The sequence below is a fragment of the Manis javanica genome, chromosome 15 (assembly GCF_040802235.1).
Source record: "Manis javanica isolate MJ-LG chromosome 15, MJ_LKY, whole genome shotgun sequence".
In the NCBI taxonomy this organism is placed as follows: Eukaryota; Metazoa; Chordata; class Mammalia; order Pholidota; family Manidae; genus Manis; species Manis javanica.
In genome coordinates, this window is record NC_133170.1 from 83,640,012 (window position 1) to 83,664,388 (window position 24,377).

The window sequence follows — 24,377 nt, forward strand, 5'->3', positions numbered from 1 at the left end:
TCAGAGAGAGACTTGATTTCTCACATAGGAAGAAGATACACAGACCAGGGAAGTGACCATTTCTACCAAGTAACAATTGTGCATTAATTAAAGAACTGGTTTTCTGATTTGTACTTCAGCCTCTCATGAAGTAGGTTAGGTTAGCATGGGTTAGCTCTTTTGAGACCATGACCTCTGATGTACTAAAAAAATAAAAGTTAAGTTTCTGGATCTGCAAAGCTAAGGACCAAATCCTGACATATGGAGATCCCTCTAGGGTATCCACCCCATGGAGCCCACCTGGGTCAACAACCTCCCTCAAAGATATCTCTGTGACATCTCACTCCATCCTAAGCATGATACTACCAAAACTTAAGGAATAAATACTCACCGTATCTTAGATGCAGAAATACCAATGACTACCACAAAGACTCACCATTCCATATACTGTAACTGCTTCAGAGAAGTGACACTTTTTCATTAGATAAGCACTTCTTCTCTTTAGGTGTCAGATGTGACACAAATGTTTTAAAAGATCATCAAAAGTAAATTAACCTCTTATGATTAGCACACATGTGGGAGGGGGGGCATGGGGAAGGCAGTACAGCACAGAGAGGACAAGTAGTGACTCCAGAGCATCTTACTCTGCTGATGGACAGTGATGGTAACAGGGTATGTGGTGGGGACTTGATAATGGGGGGAATCTAGTAACCACAATACAGTGTTGCTCATGTAAGTGTATATTAATGATACCAAAAAAAAAAAGTAAATTAACCTCAAAATCAACATTTTGGAAATAGTTCAAGAATAAATCATCTGCTATCTGTCAGCATCTGTACTTTATCACGGGAAATCTGTCATTTGCTTTACGCTCATCAGAATCAAGATCTGATTTCTTACCTGACTCTGGCTGACCTCCTCTCCGGCGGCTGTGGAATGAGTCTGACATGGGTCTTCCTTGGTTCCCTCACAGGGCACTCTTACAATTTCCGCCTGGTCCCCTTTATCTCTGAGGACCTTTAGCTCCATGCTCCTGGTCTTCTCTTCCCTATCCGAGATCTCAGAAGCCTCAGACCCTCCTGCTGTGGAGTCCACCAGCCCACACCTCCCAGGCTCACCCCCACGGTCCACAGTCTCCGAGGTTTCTTCACAACATTCCACAGGAGTCCTCTGCAGCTCCGAGGGCACTGCCCTACCCTGACTTACAAGAGCGCTTGAGGCTCCAGCTTTTATATCTGGGATCACACTTGGCTCAGAGTCAGCGTGAAGCTCTTTGGAGACACTTACAGGGAGTTCAGAATATAATTCCTGTGCCACGGCAGACATGGAGGAATCAGGTGGGACTGGCTGAGTCTCTACTCCGGATGACAGCATTAGGGCAGATGTAGGTTATGGAGTCAAGTCTTTTACATCAAACGATTCACCCTGACACAAATCAAAGGAAGGGATAAAAGTTTAAAATCTTGCAAGGTAGAAGAAAGCTGTCTCAGCTCAAACTGGCTAAATAAGGTCAAAAAAATTCTACCTCAAATGCCGGCATTATATGGCACGCCCCCCACAAAAAAAATTCTTAATAGGTTATGACTGTGGAGAAATAAATACCTTAAACTTGAAATAGACATATGTCTAATCTCAATTCAAGTAATGCTTTATGAACAATTCTCAATTTAAATATGGAAAGCCAGCAAATGCAGATGAGAACAAAACATGTCTAAGTATCTAAGGATAGACCTGATGTAAATTAGAAGATAACGACAGTTTTCTACTTGCTTGCAGGACTTCATTGCTATTTTCTCACTGCCTAGAATAGATGCTTGACACAAAGTAGGTATTCAGTAAATATCTGCTGAATGACTATATACTAAGGAGCTCTGAAAAATCTGATACACTGACTTTTCCTCAGGAAGAATTCTCTATGAAAGGAGATACAGAAGAAACAATTCCATTCCTTTACCAAATATTTCAGTTTTATCTACTCAGGCTGGTACAAGATATTACTAAGCTGGCTCTTTAGCAGAATCCTTCCTTTTATTCAGTATCTTGAGATTTTCCAAGTGCTTTCAGAGATACCACTTATTTGGTTCTCACAACAACAGTGGGAAGCTAAGTAGGGCAGCTCTCATCGGCTCATTACAGATCTTAATACTACACCTGAAGAGGTTAGAAGTATGTGCCCAAAATATTACATGGTATCTGAGAGAAAAGGAGGAGATTCCCAGGGGGTTTCCTCTATGTTGGGAATAGTTCACTTTTTGCATTGGGTTGTAGAAACATGGGTTATTTGCTAAAATATGTGTATTTAAATAGTTAATAATACTACATTATTAAAGTTGTCAAAACACACGCATGCACACACACCATATAGAGCTAGGGCATGTTACTCTAGGAACCAGGGTTTCTCGGCTGGTAACTTTTCCATGTTAATCAACCAAATGCAGGCAGTTGCCCCAGCAAAATCCACTTTTACTTGACCAAGGCAGAAAGTGGCTAATCAAATAAGATATTGCATGTTTTCATTCTTGATGTTTTCCTTAACCCTAAAACAACAGGGGAGAGGAGAAATATCCAGCAACTCGGAGTCTGTAACAAGGATTTATCAGAGGTACTGATTGCAAATCCCTCTGGCCAAATGCACATAGGAAAGGCCAGCTGATTTCTACTCCTAACACTGCCAGCATCCATCTTTTCCCAAAATAAACATATTACATTTAAGAAAAGCTAGTGCTAGTGCTATGAAATCATTTTGACCGCTGAACTCTTTCAACTTCTCTCCACTGACTGCATTCGGATTTCTGAGCAGGAGGGATTCTCCAACACGCCGTGTAAACCTTTACAATCAGTTTCCTTGGTCCCTGTCTCTGTCCTACCCTGCTTACCCAGGGGAGCCCACATGCATTCTTACAAAAAGGCACATGCTCTGCTTCCAAGTCAAGAAGCACCCTGCTCCTTGAATATTCCTGGGTTTACAATCGTTCCTCCTTGCATGGAAGGTCCCACCCGCTAACCTGTGCTACCTGGACCAAAGCTGGGGGCTGAGGGACAGCAGGTAACAGGTCATCTCATTTTTGGCTGTTCTGCCTTTCTTCTGGTTTTCCAAACTGTAATGGATGGTTGACTCACATTCCTATGCTTTCATCCACTGGGTGTCCTTAATGCTTTTAAGGAACACTCCCTAAAGGTAAAAGGATATAGTGCTACTAACTTAAATACCATAAATTATAGGAAATCAGATTGCTGGTCCATAAAGTTTAGGTAACACAGAAGGGCTGATGAAGAAACTTGAATACAAAGAAGAAGCAAGCAGAGACAAACTGTTGCATATTTGAATGAGGCAAGAATCAGACGAGACTCTTTAATAAATGGCACTGAGAGAAATGTATTCTTTTTTGGAGATACAATCTCCCCTTTTCTCATCTAGTTCCTGGATAGTCCTAAAGGCATGTCAGACTTTAGGCCATTTAGTGTTGTGTGTTATCTAGGGGTCGGGGTGCTAACAGAGATAAAGTGGGATTGCTATTTGATGCCCAAAAAAGTAGGAAGTGCTCAATTTTAATTTGGTTCAGTTTCCCCTTCCCAACAACAGATAATCCAGTTTTTGGTTGTCGCCCCAGATACAGACCAGAAGTGGTACAGGAAAGGATAGTATAAAAGTGCAGGTTTGTTGATGGGGATGATTCCATGAGTGTCTCTGTCAGCTTGTGCTCAAGCTCTTCCCCCTGCCCGCCACTGAGGTGTGGGTGTTCCAAAACTTTAGGCCTTGACCTCCCTCCCTTTTAGGCTTCACTTTGATGACTTTACCTTTTTTTTGCAGCTTCTCTGCTATGTGGATAACTCAAAAATGTTCCTTAAGCATACAGTGACCACCTGACCTAGTGATTCTACTCCTAGATATGTATATATGCAAAAAACTTATGTCCATACAGACACTTGTACACCAATGTTCACAGTAACAGTATTCACAAGAGCCAAAAAGTGGAAACGATGCAAATGTCCATCAACAGATGAATGGATAAACAAAATGTGAAATACTACTCACCTATAAAAAGAAATTAAGTACTGACTCATGATATAACATGGATGAACCTTGAAAACATTAGAGTAAGTAAGTAAAAAAAACCAGGCACGAAAGAGCACGCATTATAAGATCCCATTTACGTGAAATGTCCAGAGCAGGCAAATGTAGGGTCAAAAAGTGGGTGAGTGGTTGCTTAGTGCTGGGAGAAATAGGGAGTAGCTGCTAATGGACAGTTTCTTTTGGGAACAATAAAAAAATGTTCTGTAATTGATCATTGCACAACTTCATGAATATGCTAAAAACCATGGAATTGCACAACTTAAATAGGTGAATGAGTTGATAAAAAAAACCAAAAAACCTGTCTCTAATCCCAGCCTTTTCTCAAATTCCTGATTTATATTTCACTCACAAGATGTCCCCCCCCCCAAAAAAAACTTAACTTAAAATGTCTGAAAGAGAACCCATTCAACCCGGGGAGTAACTGCGTGTTATCACACACAAGCAGCTAGGAGAGACAGGGATGAGTAAGACACCCTCGGTAAACTGACAGGCTCCCTTTTTATCCTGCTGCCTCTCTCAGTAATGACACCCCCATTACCTGAGAGCTCAGAAGTGAACCTCTAAACATAACTGTATCTGACCTTCCCCTGGCTATTCAATTAGCACTTGCAGCCGACAGACGTAACTCCTGCAGTCTCTGTGAAATCCCAATCCTTTCCATCCTCACAGGCCCACTTAAGATATCCTTCCGAACACAGGATCGTGAACAAATACACATGTTTACAAATAGGTCTTTATCATGAAGAGCCAATACTGATAATCACATAAAATGGCTCAAAATATTCCTCAGGGAAAACAGTGCTGTGACCCTTCCTACGCCTCCATCTACACTGTGAGCTGGCATTAGCCAAAACAGAGTTTTAAAGCTTTGGTCCCCAAAAGATAACTTTCAATTTACAAAAGCCAAACATCACAAAGCTATTATCTCATGATAGTTGTGTTTAGTAGAGACACAATTCAAAGAATTTTCAACCTGTAAAACAACCAGGCACATCAGCTGTCAAAGCAAAACAGACACTTGCTCCTTCCTCTCCCAGCCCAATCCCACCCAGAACAGCTGAGTCTCAGCTGGAACCCTCAGAGGTGGAGTAATATTTAGCTGCAAGCCTAGAGTAGCAGACTAAAATTATTCTAAGCTTACTAGCTTGCATCACTAAACTCTTAGCCATCTATCAAAATACTGGTAATGCCACAGGACTGCAGAAAACAACAAAATTGTAACAAGACATTCAAGTTCTTAAACTAAATTTCTGACTACAATGGATCAATTCAGTATGATGGTGTAAAAATATAATTACACAGAAAGCTGCCTGGGATAGTTATTAACCTGAATAAACACCAGGACCTTTATTTTGGTAAAATATGTGTGCACACAGGAAAAATATTTTAAAGAATATAAGCCAAATATTAACAGCGTTACCCTGGGTGTATGGGACCACAAATGATTCATCTGTATATTTTACTTTTTTTTTTTTACAGTATGTATTGCTTATGTTAAAATTTTGTTAAAAACATTATTTCCCAAGATTCAAATGCGCCACAATAAAGAATAACTGGTAAATACATTAACCCAGTATCAGGAGCTTTCCAAATGTCAGCTCTCTGCCTCAACCATAAAGGTTTAACATTAAAGTGTTCAATAAACTTGAAGAGGAAAGAGTAATACATGCTTATAAAATAAAGACAGGGTGTTACAGCTTAATGTGCACTAATGACTATAACCAATCTATTGGGTGAGGATGCCAGATAACTACCTAGTTTGAGGTATAAGCAGAAAATAAACCACAGATTCACACGCAACTCTTGCCAGCTGCCACTCGCTTGCCATCTTACCGTAACACAAACGAGAACTAGGCTGTTTATGCAATGGATGTATTCCTGAAAACAGGACTAATATTTATAGAGAGTGTGCCATAAAGGTATTTCAACAAAGGAAGAAGTTCTTTTGAATCGAGAACAATCATCTCGAGATGTTTGCTTCAAATGCAGAAGCAGTCCTGGGAAGTGGTTCAGTTGCTGGCATCCAGGTCGAGAGTGGGGTCCCTATCCTGCCGGCTGTGTGGCCTTGAGTGTGTCACCTAACACGTTCCCCAGGCACAAAACAATCTCAAAGGTTCCTCCCACCCATAAAAATTCCAGGACTCTAAATGGTAACTTTGTAATTTCGCTTTGTTTCAGCAAAGCACACCTACAGACCCCAACAATGGTGGTACACAGCTCAGACTATTCCTCAATGCAGGTACATAGGGCATCATGGCAGGTAATTTAAGAACACTTTACATGCACAAAAGATGGAAAGCTTTTCTTTCTTTTGTGCGTCTTTTAGGCGACTTGGCGGTGTTAATTCCTATCCCACCAAATAACAAAACCATGGAAAAAGAAGATAAACTACTAGTGAAAGATTAAAATTGCAGCTCCTAATCTCATTAAATCACGTTTTACAATACTGAAAACCTGATAAAGTGGCCACTTCTACTTAAGTAGCTCAAACATGCCCTAAAACAAAAGTTCTTGGGTACAATGTTTACAGCAACAAGCAAAACAGAAAGAAAAAAAAAAATCAAACAAAGAAAACAGTAGAACAAAAAAAAAACAAACCATGTGCTCCAATAATCCTGAGTCTGAAGGGCTTCCCTCCCTTTAGTACCAATGCAAAAGGGCTGATCTTGATGAAACAAGCAAGAGTTAACACTGGGCACTGCCACACTTGTGTCAAGGGACAATACTCACAATAATGGCCAGGCCCTCAGAAGTTCTTAACACTCCCTTCACCTTAAGAAAGGGACTTTCTTTTCCCAAAGATTCATACACTGTAGCTAATCCCTCCACGAGGGAGTTCTGAGAAGAGGCCTCTTCTTGAAGGACAGAGAAAGAAGAATCTTTTAACAAGATCTCTAGGAAACCTCAAAGTGGGGCAGGGAAGTCTATATACTGAACAGGGCCCAGCTCTTCAACATGGAGGGTACAGGAAATCTCACGTGCTTGCGCACCGTTTCCCTCTTCCTCCCTTTATTAGCATGCAGAAAAGGATTCTTCTGTCTCCACATGGGGAGGGAACAGTGAAATGCTCCTGATTACCACTGACAAAGGCTCTCTGCATAAAATATTTCATTTCTTTTTCAAAGAAAGAGGAGAAAAGAAACCATCTGTGCCACTCTAAATACACAGCAGCAGAGTCCTCCTCTCAAAGGTATGGAGTCTTATTTTTCTTGGGAGAGCAAGAGAAAGAAGTTGTAATCTCCCTCTTTGGGGTGGGGATTGTGCAGATAGAAGGAAGAGCTTTTTAGACTCTAGAGAACAATCATCTCAAATAGTGGGAGTGGGAGAGCACATCTCTAACCAGTCAGGAAGAAGCCATAGCTTCTGTGGACAAAGGAAAAACTGGCTTCTGGTATCAGGCCTCCCTCCCTCTTGGAGTATAGACCTGTTTCCAAAAACAGTCTTTTTTCCTGATTATTCTAACTGAGGCCCTCTTTGTTAATTCGGGAAGTATGGTCGGATCTAAGGGGAGTAGAAGTGCCTCTTTCTCCACCCCAGGGTGGGGAAGAGTGTCCTTTCCAGTGAGAAAGGATGCGTTGAACGCTTGTGATGTGGCAGGTAGAGAAGGGAGGAGGCATGCATTGAAAAATCTGCTTCTCTATGAAGATACTAGTTCTTTTTCCCAACAAATTAAGTAACAGTAATAGCAACAATGTACCAAAAGCTTACTATGTACTAAATACTTAATACAAATTCTCCCATAGCCCTCAAGGCAGTTCTTTGAAGAGTACCCAAAGTAAAGAAAGGCTAAGGAAGACTGAGAAAGGTTAAAGCAGTTAGTCAAGGTCGCAAAGTTGGTAAGTGGGAGACAGAGACTTGAGCTGTTACACTCCAAAATCCACGTTCTTAATTGTGCAAGGGAAAGGCGCTCATTGCACACACAGAAACTTGAGGGAGGCAGGGAAGCAAGGCTAGGGTCTCTCTGTGGACATGATTGGGAAGGAGGTGGGGGGATATATAACTTCTTATGCCATTAAGTAAATTCAGGGTCTTCATCTCTATCTCGGGATAAAGGTGAGAAATAAAGGAGGGGACGCTGAGCCTGTCCTCTACAGGGAAGGGAGACCACCACGCAGTCACTTTTAGGCAAGTTGAGTTCGCATTCACCCGGGCCACTGGCGCTGACCAAATCCCGGGAAAGGTCTTGTTTAGGGATTATCTCCCATCCCTTCAAGTAAGCTCAGAATCGCCCTCTTGCCCACCCCCCCGGCGCGGGTCTCCCCCTGCTGACAACGCACAGGAACTGGGGAACAGCGTACTCACACGACAAGGGGCGTCGCTCTCCCCAAGGTGAGAAACTGTGTGTGTGTGGGGGGGGTGCTTGCTGTATCGAGATTGAAGAGGGGTATATCCCCCCAGTCGCAGTCGCGACTCGAGAAGCCGTTTCCCCTCGCGACGAGGCCTCTCCCCGGGTCGATCCGCAGCCTGCAGCGCAGCCTCCGTTCCCTTCGGCACCCAGAGAGGGCGGGGGGCCCGGGTTTCCCCCCAGCCTGCACCACCCGGCGTTGGGTCCCCTAAGGGTGGAGTGGGGCGAAGCGGCTACGCCCGAAGCCTTCCCGCCCCTGGCCTCTTACCCTGAGGCCTGCTTCACGGCCCGCGCTTGCCCCGCCAGCCGGGCCTTTGCAGCCGCAGCTCAGTCGCCGCCAAGTCTACCTGAGCCTACCGAGCCGAGCTAGCCCGGAGGCGCTCCAGCCGCTGTCCCCTCTTCGTCTCTATGGTCCTCCCCGCCTTCCCCCAGCACTTCCTCATCCGGGGCCCTAGCCAGCCATGTGGGCTCGCCCAAGTCCCGCCCCCTGACGGCGCTCGCGCCCTCCGGAGGGCGGCTCTCCGCGTTGGCCCTCCACGCACCGGATACCCTGGGGCCGCCCTCTGCTCCGCCCCTGCTGCTCAGACTCTTAAAGGGGAACACACTAGTTGACTCCGCCTCTGCTGAGCGGAGGAGCTCAGTGCCTTTTCCACTGCTTGTACCCTGGCCCAGTCCTTCATTTTTCTGGCCTGAATGCCTGCAATTCTAGGGGCCTCACTCTGGCAGCGCAAGAGATCTTTTTATAGTTGGAATCAGTATTTTAGGTCATGTCACGCCCCTGCTTCTAATTGCACTAAATCTAAATGGCACCTCTGCCTCCAGTCCTTTACTGTATCTTATTTTAATTTCTTCATAGCTTTAACACTATCTGAAATTGCAGTTTCATCTATTCATCGACCCGTTTATAATCTGTCCTTTCCACCCTCAACTGTTTTGTTTATTCTGTGGTCAGCACCTAGCTCAGTGTCCAGCACAAGTAGACACACAACAGGTATGTGAAGGAAGGGAAAGAATTCTTATTCAAGAGGAAACTGAGAAGGTCCAGAGAATGGAATCAACTTGCCCCAAATCACACGGCCTTGTGTTAAACATACAATCTGTTGCTTCTTGGACATTATCAACCCTGCTGACTAAGGAGCTAGAGGTTTGGAGGTTTGTGGGACACTAGTTCTCTGACCAAGACCTTTGAGCCAGTCAATGTGTAGACCATTTTGGCTGAGAGAGTGGTTTTCCTAGCTTTAGTTAGGACTGGAGATACACAGATGCAAATGACAACCCTGTTGTTTACAGCCTGTAAGTCTATATGGTTGTCCATGTACAGGTTCAGTTCATATATAGGCTACTACAGATGCTGTTGGGATGAATTACTTAGAAATTCACTTTAAAACATTTCTACATGTACAGTATCCATGTCCTCAAGTACTTTCTCAGGCAAGTACATGCCTAGAGAAGGGGATCTCAGAAATGCAGTATTACTGGTTTGTCCTGCCTCAGGCTTTGTTATGACTCTGTACAGCACCATTATTGATCATGCCTTTGTTAAAAATATGGGATATTTTTGTTTATCATGTTTTTTGTATTAATTTTTATTTTAAAATATATTACATTAAATATTGTCTTGCTCATTGGGTTTTTTGGTGCTCCCTTAACATTTTGTCCCCTAAAGCAAGTGTCTCCCTACCCTCACCTACCTTACTCTGGTCTCAGCCCTGCTCCTGGTTCTGCATTAGACACAAAGGGGCCCAAAAGAAGCATCACATGAATCATTCAGTCTCTTAAAAAGTCTAGAAGAGCCAGTTTCCTGATGAATTCCATGCTTTTAATTAATAATACTCTACATTTATATTGTACTTTACATTCTTTTTATTTAAAGACCAAATGTAACATTTCCCTCACTTCTTTTGGTCCTCAAACACCTTGTGAAGCCAGAATGACATGTACTTTTTATTCTCATCTGATGGAAGAAGTTTGAGAGAAGAGAAGTTTCTCATGCAAAACCACACCTCTAGAACAGGCAACCCTGCAGGCAGCTGTAGGACAGTGATTGTAGAAAGAACCAAGGCTTTTGGATCCCCAGTGGGGAGCTGCCTTCCCTAACCTGGCTTTGTAGGCAATTAAAAAAGGACTTTCCACCAGCTACTCCTGTTAAGAAAGGAAAACAGCCTGGGGGAATCGGAGTGAGTCCTCTGAATTGGCAACAAAAATATGGCAACACAAAATTTAACATTTTATCCCTGTGAAAAATTGCAACTGTTGGAGTCTTATTTTTTTAGTATAAAAAATTACAATGACTTAATAGTTCAACTTCTGAATCCTAAAGGAAAAACATGGATGCATAAGGAAGCTCTTCCTTGTCTTGCCACAGGGATCTCCTTCACCCACTCCCAAGTCCCCCTGCAGTATGCGATGCTTTTTTCTTTCAACTTTCAGACATTTTCCGAAAACTATAGGTCAACTAACTAGATGGAGCTGGCAACTTGTCAGGAGCCCTGACAAGGCACATCCCGCACAGCTCTGATTCTCTACTTGGGGAGAGAAAGATGTCCCAAAATAGGGGCTAAGGTTGAGCACTCCTTGCATGTGACCTGAGGATCCTGGTTAAACACTCAACCTTTGGAACCAAGTTGATCTCGACCAATTCAGGATCTGTCCTAACTTCCTTGGGAGGATTCCCCAAGCTGTTTCTCTGTCTGTGAATATGATAGTATCTGCCATCTAATAGGGATGCGATCTAATAGGGATGTAAGGATTACATAATAATGTCTGTGATAGCTATGGTGGCTATTAACAACAGGAGAGGCACAGAACGTCAATTGGGGTTTGGAAGAATTTGAAAAGCCCCAAAGTGGATACGTCCCAGTAAGGTCTATTGCATTAAGTCGCACGTGCGCATCCCGTTACATTTTATACGAGTTCTCCCAGAAACTATTTTGTGCCTCTCAGCTCTGTGAGGCCAAGCGAAGTTCCTTAACATCGTGTATACATCCAGGAAGACTAGCCGGTTTACCCGATTGGGGAATCACTAAGTCTGAAACGATGGTCACGGACATTTATCTATTCTAGGACGTCTGGGTGGTAAAAGACTTCCTTTCTGGGGTTGTGGCCCGCGAATGGGAAACGCCAGGGGTAGCCGTAGCTCGAGGCCGCGACGCCCCGCCCCTGGCGCGAGCCCCGGATGGGGAAGTGGCGCGGATACCGAGATGAGGCGAGCCCGGGCCAGAGTGGCCCGGGGCGGAGGGGCGGGAAGGGGGCGGCTCCGCGGGGCGGAGCCACCGAAGCTGCGCGGGTGCTCAGGTGAGAGCTCTGTGACTGGGGCGGGTCGGCGGGCGCCAGGAGCCCCGGCACGGAGGCCGTGTTGGTTGTGCAGGCGGTGTCGGGGCGTCCCCAGGAGGCGCGGGGGACCCGGCGAGGTCCGGCCGTCAGGCCCGCGGCCTGAAGCGGGAAAGGGCTCCGGAGCTGCGGGTGAGTGGAGCTGCCCGCCGGGGCCCGGGTTTGAGGAGCGTGAGGGAGGGGGCCGCGGCCCAGTTTCCACTCCTGGCCCCTGCCCCCCAGCCCGCTGTGTGACCTTAGACACGACTCTGTCCCTCTCCGAGCCTCGGTGGCCTCAGCTGTGAAATGAGGGTGGAGGGTGGACCGCCGACAGTTTGTACAGATTGGACGTTGGGACAACGAACCTCTGCCTTTCTGCTGTTTATAGTCTCCTTGCCCAGGACGTTAACGGCGAAGCGTGAACAGTGGGAGTGACCCGCAGTGTCTGAGTGACCGTGGGCAAGTCCCGAGCCCTGGCCCTCACCGTCCTCATCAACAAAAGGTGTGCGCTGACCTCTTTTAAGGTCTCCTTAATATTTGGGTGTTAATGGGTTTAGATAGAGACAAGGTAGGAAGTGCCCCATTCACTGCAAGTTTTTCCTTAAGGTGTGATAGAATGTCTTCTTAGAGGTTGGACTAGACCCTGGCACGAATTCCCCTTAGTCCCCAGATTTTGTGGTTCTGCGTGTTCTCCAACCCTCCGTGTGTTGGAGGAGTGATTTCATGCAAGGGTTGGTGCCATCTTTAAAGCTGAGCAATACCAGTATTTTCACTGGCCTGAATCAAAGAGCAGTTGCACGGAAAAGTGACATTGCAGCCTTTTTGTGTTTCAGTGGCAGGGAGGCAAGATGACTTCTCTCCCCCAAGCTTGGAACAGCTGAAGGAAACAACAGTACAACATGAGAACAACGAAGGTCTACAAACTGGTCATCCACAAGAAGGGCTTTGGGGGCAGTGGTCAGTATTGATTGGTCTTTGGGAGTTGTGTAAGTTGGCTGAGATTCTGGTGTGTCCAGTGCCTTGAAAATTACACACTGACTCATGTGGCAATTGAAGCTAGGCAGGCATCTTAATTTATGAAGTAGCAACCGGGAGGGCAGTAGGACCAGAGAGCACAGGCCCCTTCTAGAAGCATTTGCATTCTGACTTTTAAGGCACATTGTGAATATGCCAGTTTACTACCCTTCATTTGTGTTTTGATTTACATACTTATTTTATATATTCCATAAAATTGCAGTCTGCACTGGTTTAGCAGATAAGAGAAACTTACATTCGATGAGAGAGAAGTAACGTGTGTAGGACCGGTGTGATCAAAACCAGAACCTTTGCATGGCTCCAACGCATAGTGAGATGGGTCAGGACACAGCAGATTGTCCTGTATTAAACTGGAGTATCAGCTCTGCCTCTAATTTTCCTGTGCCCTCAGGCAAGCCCTTCATTTACCTGACCTACAAACTCAAGCCCTTTAGAAGTTTCTCTCTTTCTCTTAGTACCTTGAATCTGGAAATCAGATTAGAATAGCACTTAGTAATATTATTATTATTATTATTATTATTATTATTGTTTTTGTAAAGGAATCATTTCCCCTTCTGCCTTATCAACCTTATTTGCTTCAGAAATTGCAATTAACAACCCCACAAGTCTTTTAAAATTGTATTTTAGTATGCATTTGCTCTGATGTATGTATAAGCCTCCCAAGGGCAAGGACTTCCCAAAGGAGAAAACAATAGTTTCTTTATCAGAAGGTGTATGAGGATTTAGTCACATGTTGTATGTAAAGTTTTAGCAGAGTATCAGGGTCTTGCTGCTCAATAAATGTAGTCATAATTACCAAGACAGAGATACACCAGGCATTGCTCTATTTAAAACACAATTTCTGCTAAATTGCAGTCTGTCGTTAATACTGTGCTTTGTATGCAGTTGGTGCTGCCTGAACATTCATGGAGTAGAATTGAATAGACAATAGAAACAACTTTTGACAGAGAGGATACAAGGGTACAGTATACACAGTATATATACAATGTATAGGAGTTTACTTTTAAAGACATGTGAGACAAAGTAGCTGGGTGTTGTACCCAGTCTTTTGCAGGAATATAAATAAAAACATATCCAACAAATATGAGGTGCATCACTGTGCTGAACATAAAGGTTATGAATATGACAAGGCCCCTTGTTCCTAAGGAGCTGTCAGCTTAATGAGACAGACGTGCAAAAAGAAAATGATGAAGCAGAATAGAATATGTACGCATTAGGGAGCCTAATTCAGACTATGGAAGTTAAAGGAAGGTATCCCAGAGGATTTGGCATGTAAGTGTTCATGGAAACAACATGCCAAATAAAATTTAGGATTAACCCAGTGCTTTGCTTTCCTAGGCTGAATTTTTGTTGGGTTTGATTATGTTTGAAATCGGGATGTAACTGGTCATAGTTTTAGTATAATTAAAGGTCAATATTGTCCTCAAAATTAAAAAAATCACCGCATGTTTATGATTCTGAGTTTGTTATAGTTAAGAGTTCTTCCCTACCTCCAGAGAGCCGGGGACGGGGGTAGATAAACATCTAAAGCCACACCCTCCTATATTTTAAAGATCTCATTGGACCCTAATGTGAACCGAAATCTGAAGTTTTTCCTGATAAGTGCTGCCCTCCAAAGTCCAGGGCATTTTATTTGGCTTGATTTTTATAACGTGTGAGAGGTGGGTGGGCTTTACGTAGAAGGAACCCTGGACTAGTAATCAGTCCTAGCTTTGCTGTTAGTTCACCTTATCATCCAGGTTATTTCCTTACTTCTGTTTGATCCAAAGATTTGTTGTGAAGGTCACATTAAGACAGTATTTTTGGAAATTATCTGACTCGGTATAAATACAAGGGAATATGCTAGATATGTGGGACCCAGGTAGTTTTGTTCCTGGTAAATGCCAGGCACTGCATGATATTCGAGGGAGTAAAGTGTCCCAGAGGCCTAGTTCCTAGAGATCAAGGGCTGCCTTTTCCCTGGGAGCAGCAGGGTGGTAGACAGAGCATGGGCTTGGACATAAAGGTAGAGGAACGCTGTCCTACTCAGCTGCTCACTGGCTTTATATTCCCGAGCAGATGCTTTAGTCAATCTAAATCTCAATTAAAAATGGAACCTCATCTTCGAGATGGGATAGTAATACCAACCTGATGGGGTCATGAGGACCCAGTGTGAGAACGTATGCTGCCACCCGTCGTCTTAGTGTGTTTTCTGCTTGAGATTGCCGGTTTGTCTTTCAGATGATGAGCTTGTTGTGAACCCCAAAGTGTTTCCTTACATCAAGCTTGGAGACATTGTGGAGATTGCTCACCCCAACGATGAATATAGGTAAGCATCTCATTAGGGTCAAGGGAACTAACCGGGTAGCCTATTGTTTCCAAATGATATTTTGTCTAAGGGTCTTGAGGGCAAGATAGCTCTTTGCCTTTGGATAAAAATGCTTCTGCCCTTTAGGGTTTGATAAAACAGTATCTTGTAAAAGTGGCCCCAGTCTTTTTGTTTTTAAAGGTGAGATGATAACTGTGTGAAAAATTCTATAGCGTTTTATCCATTTCCTTCAGTGCAAGTTCAGAGTTTCTTGTTTCTAAGAGAACTTTCTCTCATTATTGTGCTGCAGGTTACAGTATGTCCACCGTATTTGTTTGCTGGGATCTGTTTCTGGGAAGGTGAAGGAAGCTAGTTAGTCACTGCTTACAGCATCCTTTCTCTTTTTTGCTTTTTTCTCAGCCCTCTGCTTTTGCAGGTCAAGTCACTTAAGGAAGATTTACAGAAAGGTAAGAATTCTGTCTGTCTTCGCTTAGGATTTTTACACTCTACTGTTCCAAAAACGACAAAACTTCACAATCTCAGGGAATGAGGGTACATTGCCTTCTCTCCTGATCCAATTGTGTTCTGCTAAAAACATTATCAGATACCAAAACTGTCAAGAAATCTTGCTTGTCAGCATCTTCAGGGCACTGAAGATACTATCTTTATTTAGAGTCAGGAGGAAAGTTCATCTGAGTAGACTAAGCTTTACACTTAACTCCAAAATAATTGTTGGTAACGTGTGTTTTCCTAAATTTTTTTTTCCTTCACAAAACATGTAAGTGTCTACTCTGGGAGAGAGGGGAGCAAGAAGCATTATTAATGGTAACCTGTCACGTATGCAAAGCACTGTACCGGGAGCTTTTTGAATCTATTTTTCTTTATCTTCTGACCACCTCTTAAGTGGTGAGGAAACTTAGTCTCAGTGAGGTGAACTGGCTTGCCTGAGCTCAGTAGCTGAAGGAGCCAGACAGTGATTCTGCTTGCTCATTCTGGATCCAAATCCTTTTCCCTCTAATGACTGTATCATGATGATCAAAGAACGAAAGTGTTAATTGATAGCAAATAAAGTAATTTCTTATAGTATTGAAAAGGAAGAAAACCTAATTTGTTCTAAAGGATTTTTATGTCCATCACTCTTTTCTAACTTAATTTGATGGTAAAACATTCTATAAAACCCAAATCCTAAGAACATTCCTCTTACCCTCACCCCATCTCCTGCCACTTCTTATTTTTCTTACCAGACCTAACGGCTTATTGAGAAGTTTGTTTCTTCCTTAACTCTCACTGCTACACTCAATCCAAACGAGAAGGCATCTCTTCCCTCTTCAGAATTTTTATAGTTTTTTTGAACTTTTTTATGTTGCTACTTAAGTTCTTTATTTTGTCTCTTTCTAGGTCTCCATTTCTGTTTGTCTCTCATTCTTTAATTGCTTAGGTTCAGATCTTATTGTACTTGCTTGTTTCACCTAAAAGGCAGAGAATTCTAAATCTTAAGCTGGAAGGCAGCCCATGGCAAAGGATTCGTTATGTAGTTTGTTGAAGGTCTGAGTATTCATGGATTAGACTATACTCACTTGCTTTTTCAGAATGTGTTATCTGATCCAGATTTCTTCTCTGTTTCAGAAACTATTAGTGTGGACCAGACCGTGACTCAAGTGTTCCGTCTAAGACCTTATCAAGATGTCTATGTGAATGTTGTAGACCCTAAGGTGTGTCTTTGTTCTGGACTTGAGTATCTTTTAGGAATGAGTAGCTTTAAGGAAAAAATGGCTTACTAAGAAAGTACCAAGTTACTTAAGTGTAATGTTAGACTAGTAAATATGTGGCCATATATAGGTCATTTGGATCATGGGTAATTGTAGGTTGCATTTTAAAGCTCTCATCCTTTCTTTAAAGCATGTCATCAAAAAGATTATATATATGTGTGTGTTTATGAGGCTAAATGTAAACATTTTTTTAAAAATTCTATAATGGAATTCTCATTTTTCTTCTAGAAATAATGTATTGTCATTTTTCTTTTAGAAATGATGCTATAATAGGTTATAATCATTGTCCAAAAGATAATGTTGGTATTTATTCTCCTACTTATCTAAGGAAATAAAACATACAGCTCAATGTTGTTTGAGCAGGAATCAAGACTAAGACAGGATTAATACCTGGCATTCTTTGTAGTTAACCATTGTACAACTGCTATAGTATCTGTTGTAGACTTGTCATCTGTGTTCAAAAGCCTTCTTTGGCAAGATACTCTGTTTGTCAGGGTTCTGCTGTTGAATGGGCTTCTAGTAGCTTTTTTTTTTTTTGCCAAAAGGTTTCTCCATGGCGAGTGGGCATTATTTTATAACTGTAAAGTGTGGCAGAGTAATGCAGAGAGGTATATTTGATTATCCCTTTTAGGATGTGACCCTGGACCTAGTGGAATTAACCTTTAAGGATCAATATATTGGCCGTGGGGATATGTGGCGACTAAAGAAAAGTTTGGTGAGATGTGATTTTTAAAAAAGTTTATTACTTTTTCCATTACATTAATAATCCATGTTCATTATAGTGCTCAGGAAGGCTCGTAGGGAGAAGAGTATAAAATCACTTGTAATTCCAGCATCAGGGACAATTATTGTAAGCTTTGTGTGTCTTCTTCCATTCTCTTTTCATACTTATTTGAGCTTTGTTTTGCTTATTTATTGCATAACTTTTTACTCTGCATTTTGGTTTGAATGGGAAATTATATTTTATATTTGCACAGGACTTTAGTTTTCAGATTTTCACTTGATCTCAGTTGCTCCTCACATCTCCTCCTTGTTGATGGGTATTTATTAGCCCTAATTTATGGATGCAAACACTGCAATTCAGAAGTTAAGTCATTGCCCAAGACTAAAAAGCTAGTCAGCGGTTGACCCTGGGCTAGAACCCAGCTCTTGTTCCTTTCAGGTCCGACTGCTTTTTGCTGTACCCTTCATCCATTTTCCTTATTTGCTTATTTATTTATGACTAATATTTTCCACTGAAAATGATCAGTTCATTGTGAGCTGGTGCTGAAAATTCCCCTTATTACACTTTTTGATATTTTGATAAATGGATTAGAATTAGAATTTCCATACAGTGTTTATATTCAGAAAAAAAATCTTTACTCATTCTTTATTTGGTGGAAGGTTCCATTTTCTAAAATGAGAAATTTCTATATTTAAATCTATATAAATGAACATGTAAATATAGATATATATGCAGACATGTATGAAGATCAATATATTAATGAAGCAGGCCACTTATTATCCACCTGGTCTTTACTATTGTCTATACTTGCCAAACTCTTAATTTACTGTTACACCTGCCCCAGCAGGTTTCCCAAGGGGTACATCTATTACTCCCATGTTAATTGAACTTTGGGTTGTTACAAGAGATTAGAAAGCCGGGAGACTTTCTTTGTGATCTTTTATAGCCTTGATGTGGTGTTGAATCTCTCTCTCTCTGTTCCCTTAGGTCAGCACATGTGCCTATATCACTCAGAAGGTGGAATTTGCTGGAATCAGGTAGATAGTATATCACTCTTATCTGCTAGTAAACAGTAGTAGGATCTAATGTAATAACTGGGCTCCATATGTCATTTGAGGTACAGTAGCTTAAAATGTTAGGTTATTGTAGCTAAAACAAACCAAAAAACCCCCAAAATAAGCTATAGTAGTTTTAAGATGAATTGATCCAAAGATATTACAATATTATTGACTATATTTCCTAGGCTGTACTTAGATGAATATATCTAATCAAGCCTTCTCATTTTACAGATTAGGAAACAGGTTTGGAGACATAAAATGACTGGTTCCTATTCATAAAATGAATAGTTTCTGATTTTGCTGCCTTTTAAAATATATTGCACTGCTCTTGGTTTATTAAAATTATTTCTATATTGCTGTTTGTGAAGAAGAGAGGAAAGGACTTTTTGAAACCCCTTTTAAATTAACAAAGCACATAGTAAAGCCTTCAAACAGTACAAAAAGGTTTATAATGAAATGTAAATCTCATCCTTAGAAGAAAGTGTTTATTTCCTGAAATTTACTATGTGTACATGAGCATATGTACATCTGGTTGACTCACTTTTTGTGAGACTTGGATTGAGCGGCGCGTCCCAGGGATGCAGTCTGTCCCCCTCATGACGTTCCCCGCCAACTTTTCACTTGATGGTCTCATCCACTGATAATTGTTGCAAGATGGCGATTTTCTAATTCTGTCATTCCTTCCTTTATTAGCCAGAATCCTTTTAGTCACAAGCTTTCATCATCAACTAGGGCTATTGGATTAGTCTGAACTACTGATCCTAAAAAAAAGAAAAGATAAAGGATTAATTTTTTCCAAAAAGGGATATTTCTTAGAGGGTCAACATTCTTTGAAAACTCTTAATAACCAAAGCACAGCCAAAGAGGTGACTAAGTCTGAAGGAGAACAAGAAAACAACCTAGATTAATGCCTTCCAATACAAGCCCGGCTCTCCGAGGTGGTGAGCCACAGTCAGGAGACCGATATTCTACGTCTTTGCCGCCAGTGATGAGCAGGGTGAGGTTGGGCAGGCTAGGGACCTAGTCTCTGGAGTGTCCTCATCTACAGAGTGAAATGGTTGGTTTAGATTGGTTTAGAATCTTTTCCTGTAAAGGATCAGATAGTAAATATTTTAGACTTTGGGCCACATGGGTCTCAGGTCTCTGTCACAGATTCTTTGTTGTTTTTTCAACATTGAAAAATGTGAAATCCATTCTTAGCTGTTTGGCCTGCAGGCTATAGTTTGCTAAGCCCTGATTTAGAAATCCTGTCATACGCCATTCAGTCTTAACTTCCTTGTTTCTCTCTGTAAATGTCCTCATACACATGTGGTAGAAATGAAATTGAAATGAAAACCCTGGCTAGTGTTAGTTTTTGACTTTTAAAGATCTGTCCTAATATGTTGCTCATTTATGGCTAAATGTAAACCACAGAGTCTTCTACCATTTTTCCAGAAGACTTATTTACAGTCTTCCTACACTGGATCAGAAGTCACTTTCTTTTCCTTAACTTTCATGCATGCATGAAAGCCTGCAACTTTCAAAAAGAGAAAGAAAGTTACTATGGGCCTCATGTGGGTAAAGAAAGTACAGTTTACCCTTGAACAACATGGGTTTGAACTGCACAGATCCACTTATATATGGATTTTTTTCAATAAATATATAGGAAAATTCGTTGGAGATTTGAGACAATTTGAAAAAACATCTTTTCTTTAGCTGTATTGTAAGGATACAGTATTTCATACATATAACATATGAGCTATGTGTTAATCAACTCTTTTTGTTACTGATAAGACTCTGGTCAACAGAAGGCTATTAGTAGGTACATTTTTGGGGATTCAAAAGTTATATGTGGATTTTCGACTTCATGGGGGTCAGTGCTCCTAACCCCTGTATTGTTCAGGAGTCAACTCTATAGTTACTGTTTGTATAAAGTTATAATAAATTATTAAATCGTTTCTTTGTAATTAGGCTTTTAACTTGGTAATATAGTCAATAATTAAGGACATATGAGACAGTTCCATTACTTTGAGACCCTGCCTTTACAACATCCTTTTCCCTTAAAAGATAAACATTTTGATTTTCTTTGAGTAAATTCCCAATGTATTCTTTAAAGTGTCTTTAAAAAACTACAATCAGTATTTTAAAAAGTTAAAGAAAATTTTAAAAGAAAAATAGTGCACTAAAATCTTATATCCTAACAATTTCCCCTTTTTTAAGTACTCAACTTGAAAACTTATTTGCTCTCATTGTAGAGAGATTTCATTTTCCCAGATAAAGTTTTTGGGCTTGCCAACTAGCTATAGTTTCTTTTTTACTTAAAAAATTTAATTTTTGGACTCACACTCCAGAGAGAGCAATACTGATTTATTTCTGGCTTTGACTTCTCAGTTGTTCAGAAGCAGACAGACCTGTGTAGAGAGTCACACTTGAAAGCACCTTGGAACATCTAGTTTGGGTGTTTTTCAGCTAAATTCGCCTCACTTGAACTCTGATTCTATGGTAGCCATTCTCTTAAAATATTTCTCCTAGTTACAGAAATTTAAGAACCACTTGTTTAGCACATGCCATATACCAGGCATATGCTAAGTATTTTTATAATTAATGCCTGCTCTTTGTAGGCAATTTGAAAAATAGAATAAAGAAGCAGGAAAAAACAATATTATTACTACTTAGAAGCAACTACTATTAACATTTTGACTTAGCTACATCAAGATACTATCATTTTTTCTTTTTGACTTGAGACTATATAGTAAGCACAATTTTACGTACTGTCAAAAAAACCCAAAGACTCTGTTTTCATAATTTAAAAAAATATTTATTGTGGAAAATTTGAATTATGCGGAGTATAAAGAAGAAAATTTACAATGGCATATAAGCCAGCTACCCTATAGGTAACTATTATTAAATTTTGGTGTGACCTTCCAATATTGTATTTTCATACATACACACATATACATGTATCTTGACTTAGATGATGATACTCTGTAGTCTATCTTGTATCCTTTTTTTCACTTGAAAGATATAAAATTAAAATTCCTTGTAAACAATATTTTAATGGTTCCATGATACTTTGTTGTCTGGGTGCACCATAATTTGCCTAACTGATCCACCATTGCTGGATATGTAGGTCATTCAAAGGTGTGTAATACAAATGACACTACAGTGACCATACTACGCACTTTCTTAAACTTCTTATTCACAGGATGATGAAACTTAGCTGTAAGGGGTAGTGGAGATCACTGACTCCCTACAGTTCAATTGATAGTACAGGAAAGGAAAGCGATCTGCCCAAGGTCCTACGTATGTCAAGGATTAGTGACCCACAGATCACCTTCTTCCTGGTCCAGGGCTGGGCAGTGTGCTGTTCTGCCCTTCTTGTGGGAGGCCTTTTGTGCTGTTGGGTTGTGTCCTGGGGGGATATGGATTTTGCACTTGCCTCTGTCAGTGGCATTTCTTTCTCCCTTGCACCAGTCAGAAAGAGAAGAGATGCTGCCTCAGGGCCATTCTCAGATCCTGTTTGGGTAAGGGCAAATTACAGGTTTAGGGGTAAAGGTCAAGATTGTGTTTTCTCTCTGTTTGTGTGTTATAAAGAACCATTTCCATAGGAATAATAACTGTTTTGCAGCTTACCAAGTCCTCTACTTTGCAGTACCTCATTGGATCTTCCCAAGAGCTCTAGAAGATAGATGGAGTAGGATTCTTATTAACCACAGTTACTGATATTTTTAAAAACTGAGGCTCAGAAATGTGATGGCCTAACTGCCTCAGGGACTGGAGGTGCAGGAATCTAAGCCCAAATGTTGTAACACCACTTTGTCTGTATATAAGAGCAGAAGTTGGTGAGTTAGTGCACTAACAACCAGCTCGTGTTAGAGGCTTGGTTGATGTGGTGTTCAGTAGCTCATGTGCAGAGTACTTCTTGCCCATAGAACTCATAAATCATGGGCACGCTAGCTGCTTCTTTAGAATGTTAAAGAAACAGAAATCCTTTGTCAGGTCAGGCTTTCCAAAACTGTCCACTCACAGACACACTCAGGCAGAGGAATAACAAGAGGCACCCCCTCTTGGTGAAAGCAGAGCTGGGACCCCAAGAAGGATATTTGAAAACTATGGGTCTGGTCCAGCCTTCATTTTATAGATGGGAAGGAGGCCCAGGGAGGCTGATCATCCAGTCGTTCGGGGTAGTCTGAGCTGTGACTCACACTACACAGTGTTTTCCTGGCTTTTGTTTATGTCTTCCTCTTTTCCTTATGAAAACTGATTGCTTAGAGCTAGGCAGGCAACTGACTGCCTTGGGGTTAGTAGAAGAGAAGGGCTTACATGGGTGATTGGGGGATGATTATAAGGCCCTCCAGTAACAGCTACCATTTCTTTTCCAGGATAGAGTTTTGTGTTAATATTTACTGTTGTTACAGTTCCTGCTAATACATACAGCCATTAGCACTCTTAATTAAACACTTCATACTCCAGCACTGCCCTGAATAGTTTCCCTACATTACCTGGTTTTATTCTCAAAACAGTTCTATTGATGTAAGTATCATTATCTCCTTTTTTGAGATTAGGACACTGAACCTTACAGAATTATTCCCCCATGGCCATTCAACAAGTGACATTCAGAGCTGAGATTCCTGCCTAGACCAGTTTCACTCCAGGTTGGTCATCTCCAAAGGCCATGCTCTTTCAGCTGTGCTCTCCATTTATGTCCTTAAAAAGTTACAGAGGAAAAAACACCAAGTGCCCAAAATGTAGTGCCAAGTTGCCATGTAAATTTTTCAGCCGAGTGGTCTCCATTGAGTAGAAACCCTGTCCTTTCATGCCTCCTCACTGCTGGTCTTCCAATCCTGATATTAAATGGATTTTTTTGTTGTTGAAACTCTTTGTAACAAAGCTGGGCTTAGCAAAATTTTTCATTTGTGTTTCATAACTGTTTTTGTGACATGAACCCTTTAGTGATTTGGCAAAAGCTGTAATTCTCTGCCCAGAAATCTTTTCATCATTTCAGAGGGTTTCATGGGTTCCCTGAAGCCCTTCCTTAGACTCAAATGCTGTCTGTGGACTCCCAGATGAGGAGCTTCTGCTGTGCGAATTCAGTGCACTGTGAGAATTCTTAATGTCGTGTTGTCTGCTCGTGGTGTGCTCTCTGGAAATCTGTAACCAGCCAGGTCATTTGGGCATAAATATTAGAGTTGAAATGAGCCCCCCTGAAGTCACCCCTGTTTCTTCTTGGTTTATATAAGACTTTAATAATGTCTGTGTGAATCTTTTCAGGGCACAGGCTGGTGAGCTGTGGGTCAAGAATGAGAAGGTCATGTGTGGTTATATCAGTGAAGATACCAGGGTAAGATTGATAAAACGCTTTCGTGGTTTTTGTTCTCCATACCATTATGTCTAAGTCCTGAAGTCAAAAACAAATCAGAGAAATGAGCCAAAACTTGTTAATCTCATGATAGCTGCTGTACCTAGGTGGATGGTGTTGTAATATTGTCAGGGACTCCTGAAATCCTGTTTGACAGTTGAATCTCTCCAGTTTGGGGTTGATCTTCATCTTCTTCTGAAGGAGGTCTGAACATGGAGATGTAGTGTCTACCTTGCAGTCTTCCATGCCCACTAATACATAGCAAATATTAAACTCTGTAGAAGATTGTAGTTGATAAACAAAAAGAGAGACCTTTGCAAAGAAATCTTCCTCTTTGGCTCTCTGTTCTGGTTGAAAAAATCCAAACTGAATAGCTGTAAATACTACCCGTGCTGGTGAAACCACCTGTCTGCTTTTCCTTGTTCTCATCTCCCTGCCTCCCTTGAGAGCAATGGTTC

The 24,377-nt window shown here is 41.5% G+C and overlaps 2 protein-coding genes across 34 annotated transcripts in view; one reads left to right on the top strand and one right to left on the bottom strand.

The window, feature by feature from the left end:
* PRR14L (proline rich 14 like) overlaps positions 1 to 8,834 on the bottom strand; it is a 52,509-nt gene extending 43,675 nt beyond the window's left edge. For 8 of the 12 annotated variants that reach the window (XR_012125894.1, XR_012125892.1, XR_012125891.1 and 5 more), the window contains exons 1-2: positions 8,668 to 8,834; positions 880 to 1,404 (exon numbers count right to left, since the gene is read on the bottom strand). Coding sequence is in view for 1 of the 12 variants with exons in the window: in XM_073223695.1 (XP_073079796.1) it covers positions 880 to 1,353 (474 nt within the window). In the remaining 11 variants the exon portion in view is untranslated. Of the gene's footprint in view, positions 1 to 879; positions 1,405 to 8,356; positions 8,636 to 8,667 lie in introns of those variants that run through there. The other 4 variants (XR_012125895.1, XR_012125893.1, XR_012125888.1 and 1 more) reach the window with 4 other exon arrangements.
* A 2,814-nt stretch (positions 8,835 to 11,648) lies between these two features.
* The window catches only part of DEPDC5 (DEP domain containing 5, GATOR1 subcomplex subunit), a 111,519-nt gene continuing 98,790 nt past the window's right edge, over positions 11,649 to 24,377 (top strand). For 10 of the 22 annotated variants that reach the window (XM_073223180.1, XM_073223178.1, XM_073223183.1 and 7 more), the window contains exons 1-9: positions 11,655 to 11,861; positions 12,097 to 12,210; positions 12,542 to 12,665; positions 14,964 to 15,051; positions 15,451 to 15,497; positions 16,657 to 16,742; positions 17,431 to 17,514; positions 18,511 to 18,560; positions 23,832 to 23,901. In XM_073223180.1, coding sequence (XP_073079281.1) covers positions 12,608 to 12,665; positions 14,964 to 15,051; positions 15,451 to 15,497; positions 16,657 to 16,742; positions 17,431 to 17,514; positions 18,511 to 18,560; positions 23,832 to 23,901 — 483 coding nt within the window. In that variant the 5' untranslated portion in view covers positions 11,655 to 11,861; positions 12,097 to 12,210; positions 12,542 to 12,607. Of the gene's footprint in view, positions 11,862 to 12,096; positions 12,211 to 12,541; positions 12,666 to 14,963; positions 15,052 to 15,450; positions 15,498 to 16,656; positions 16,743 to 17,430; positions 17,515 to 18,510; positions 18,561 to 23,831; positions 23,902 to 24,377 lie in introns of all 22 variants that reach the window. The other 12 variants (XR_012125700.1, XR_012125698.1, XR_012125699.1 and 9 more) reach the window with 5 other exon arrangements.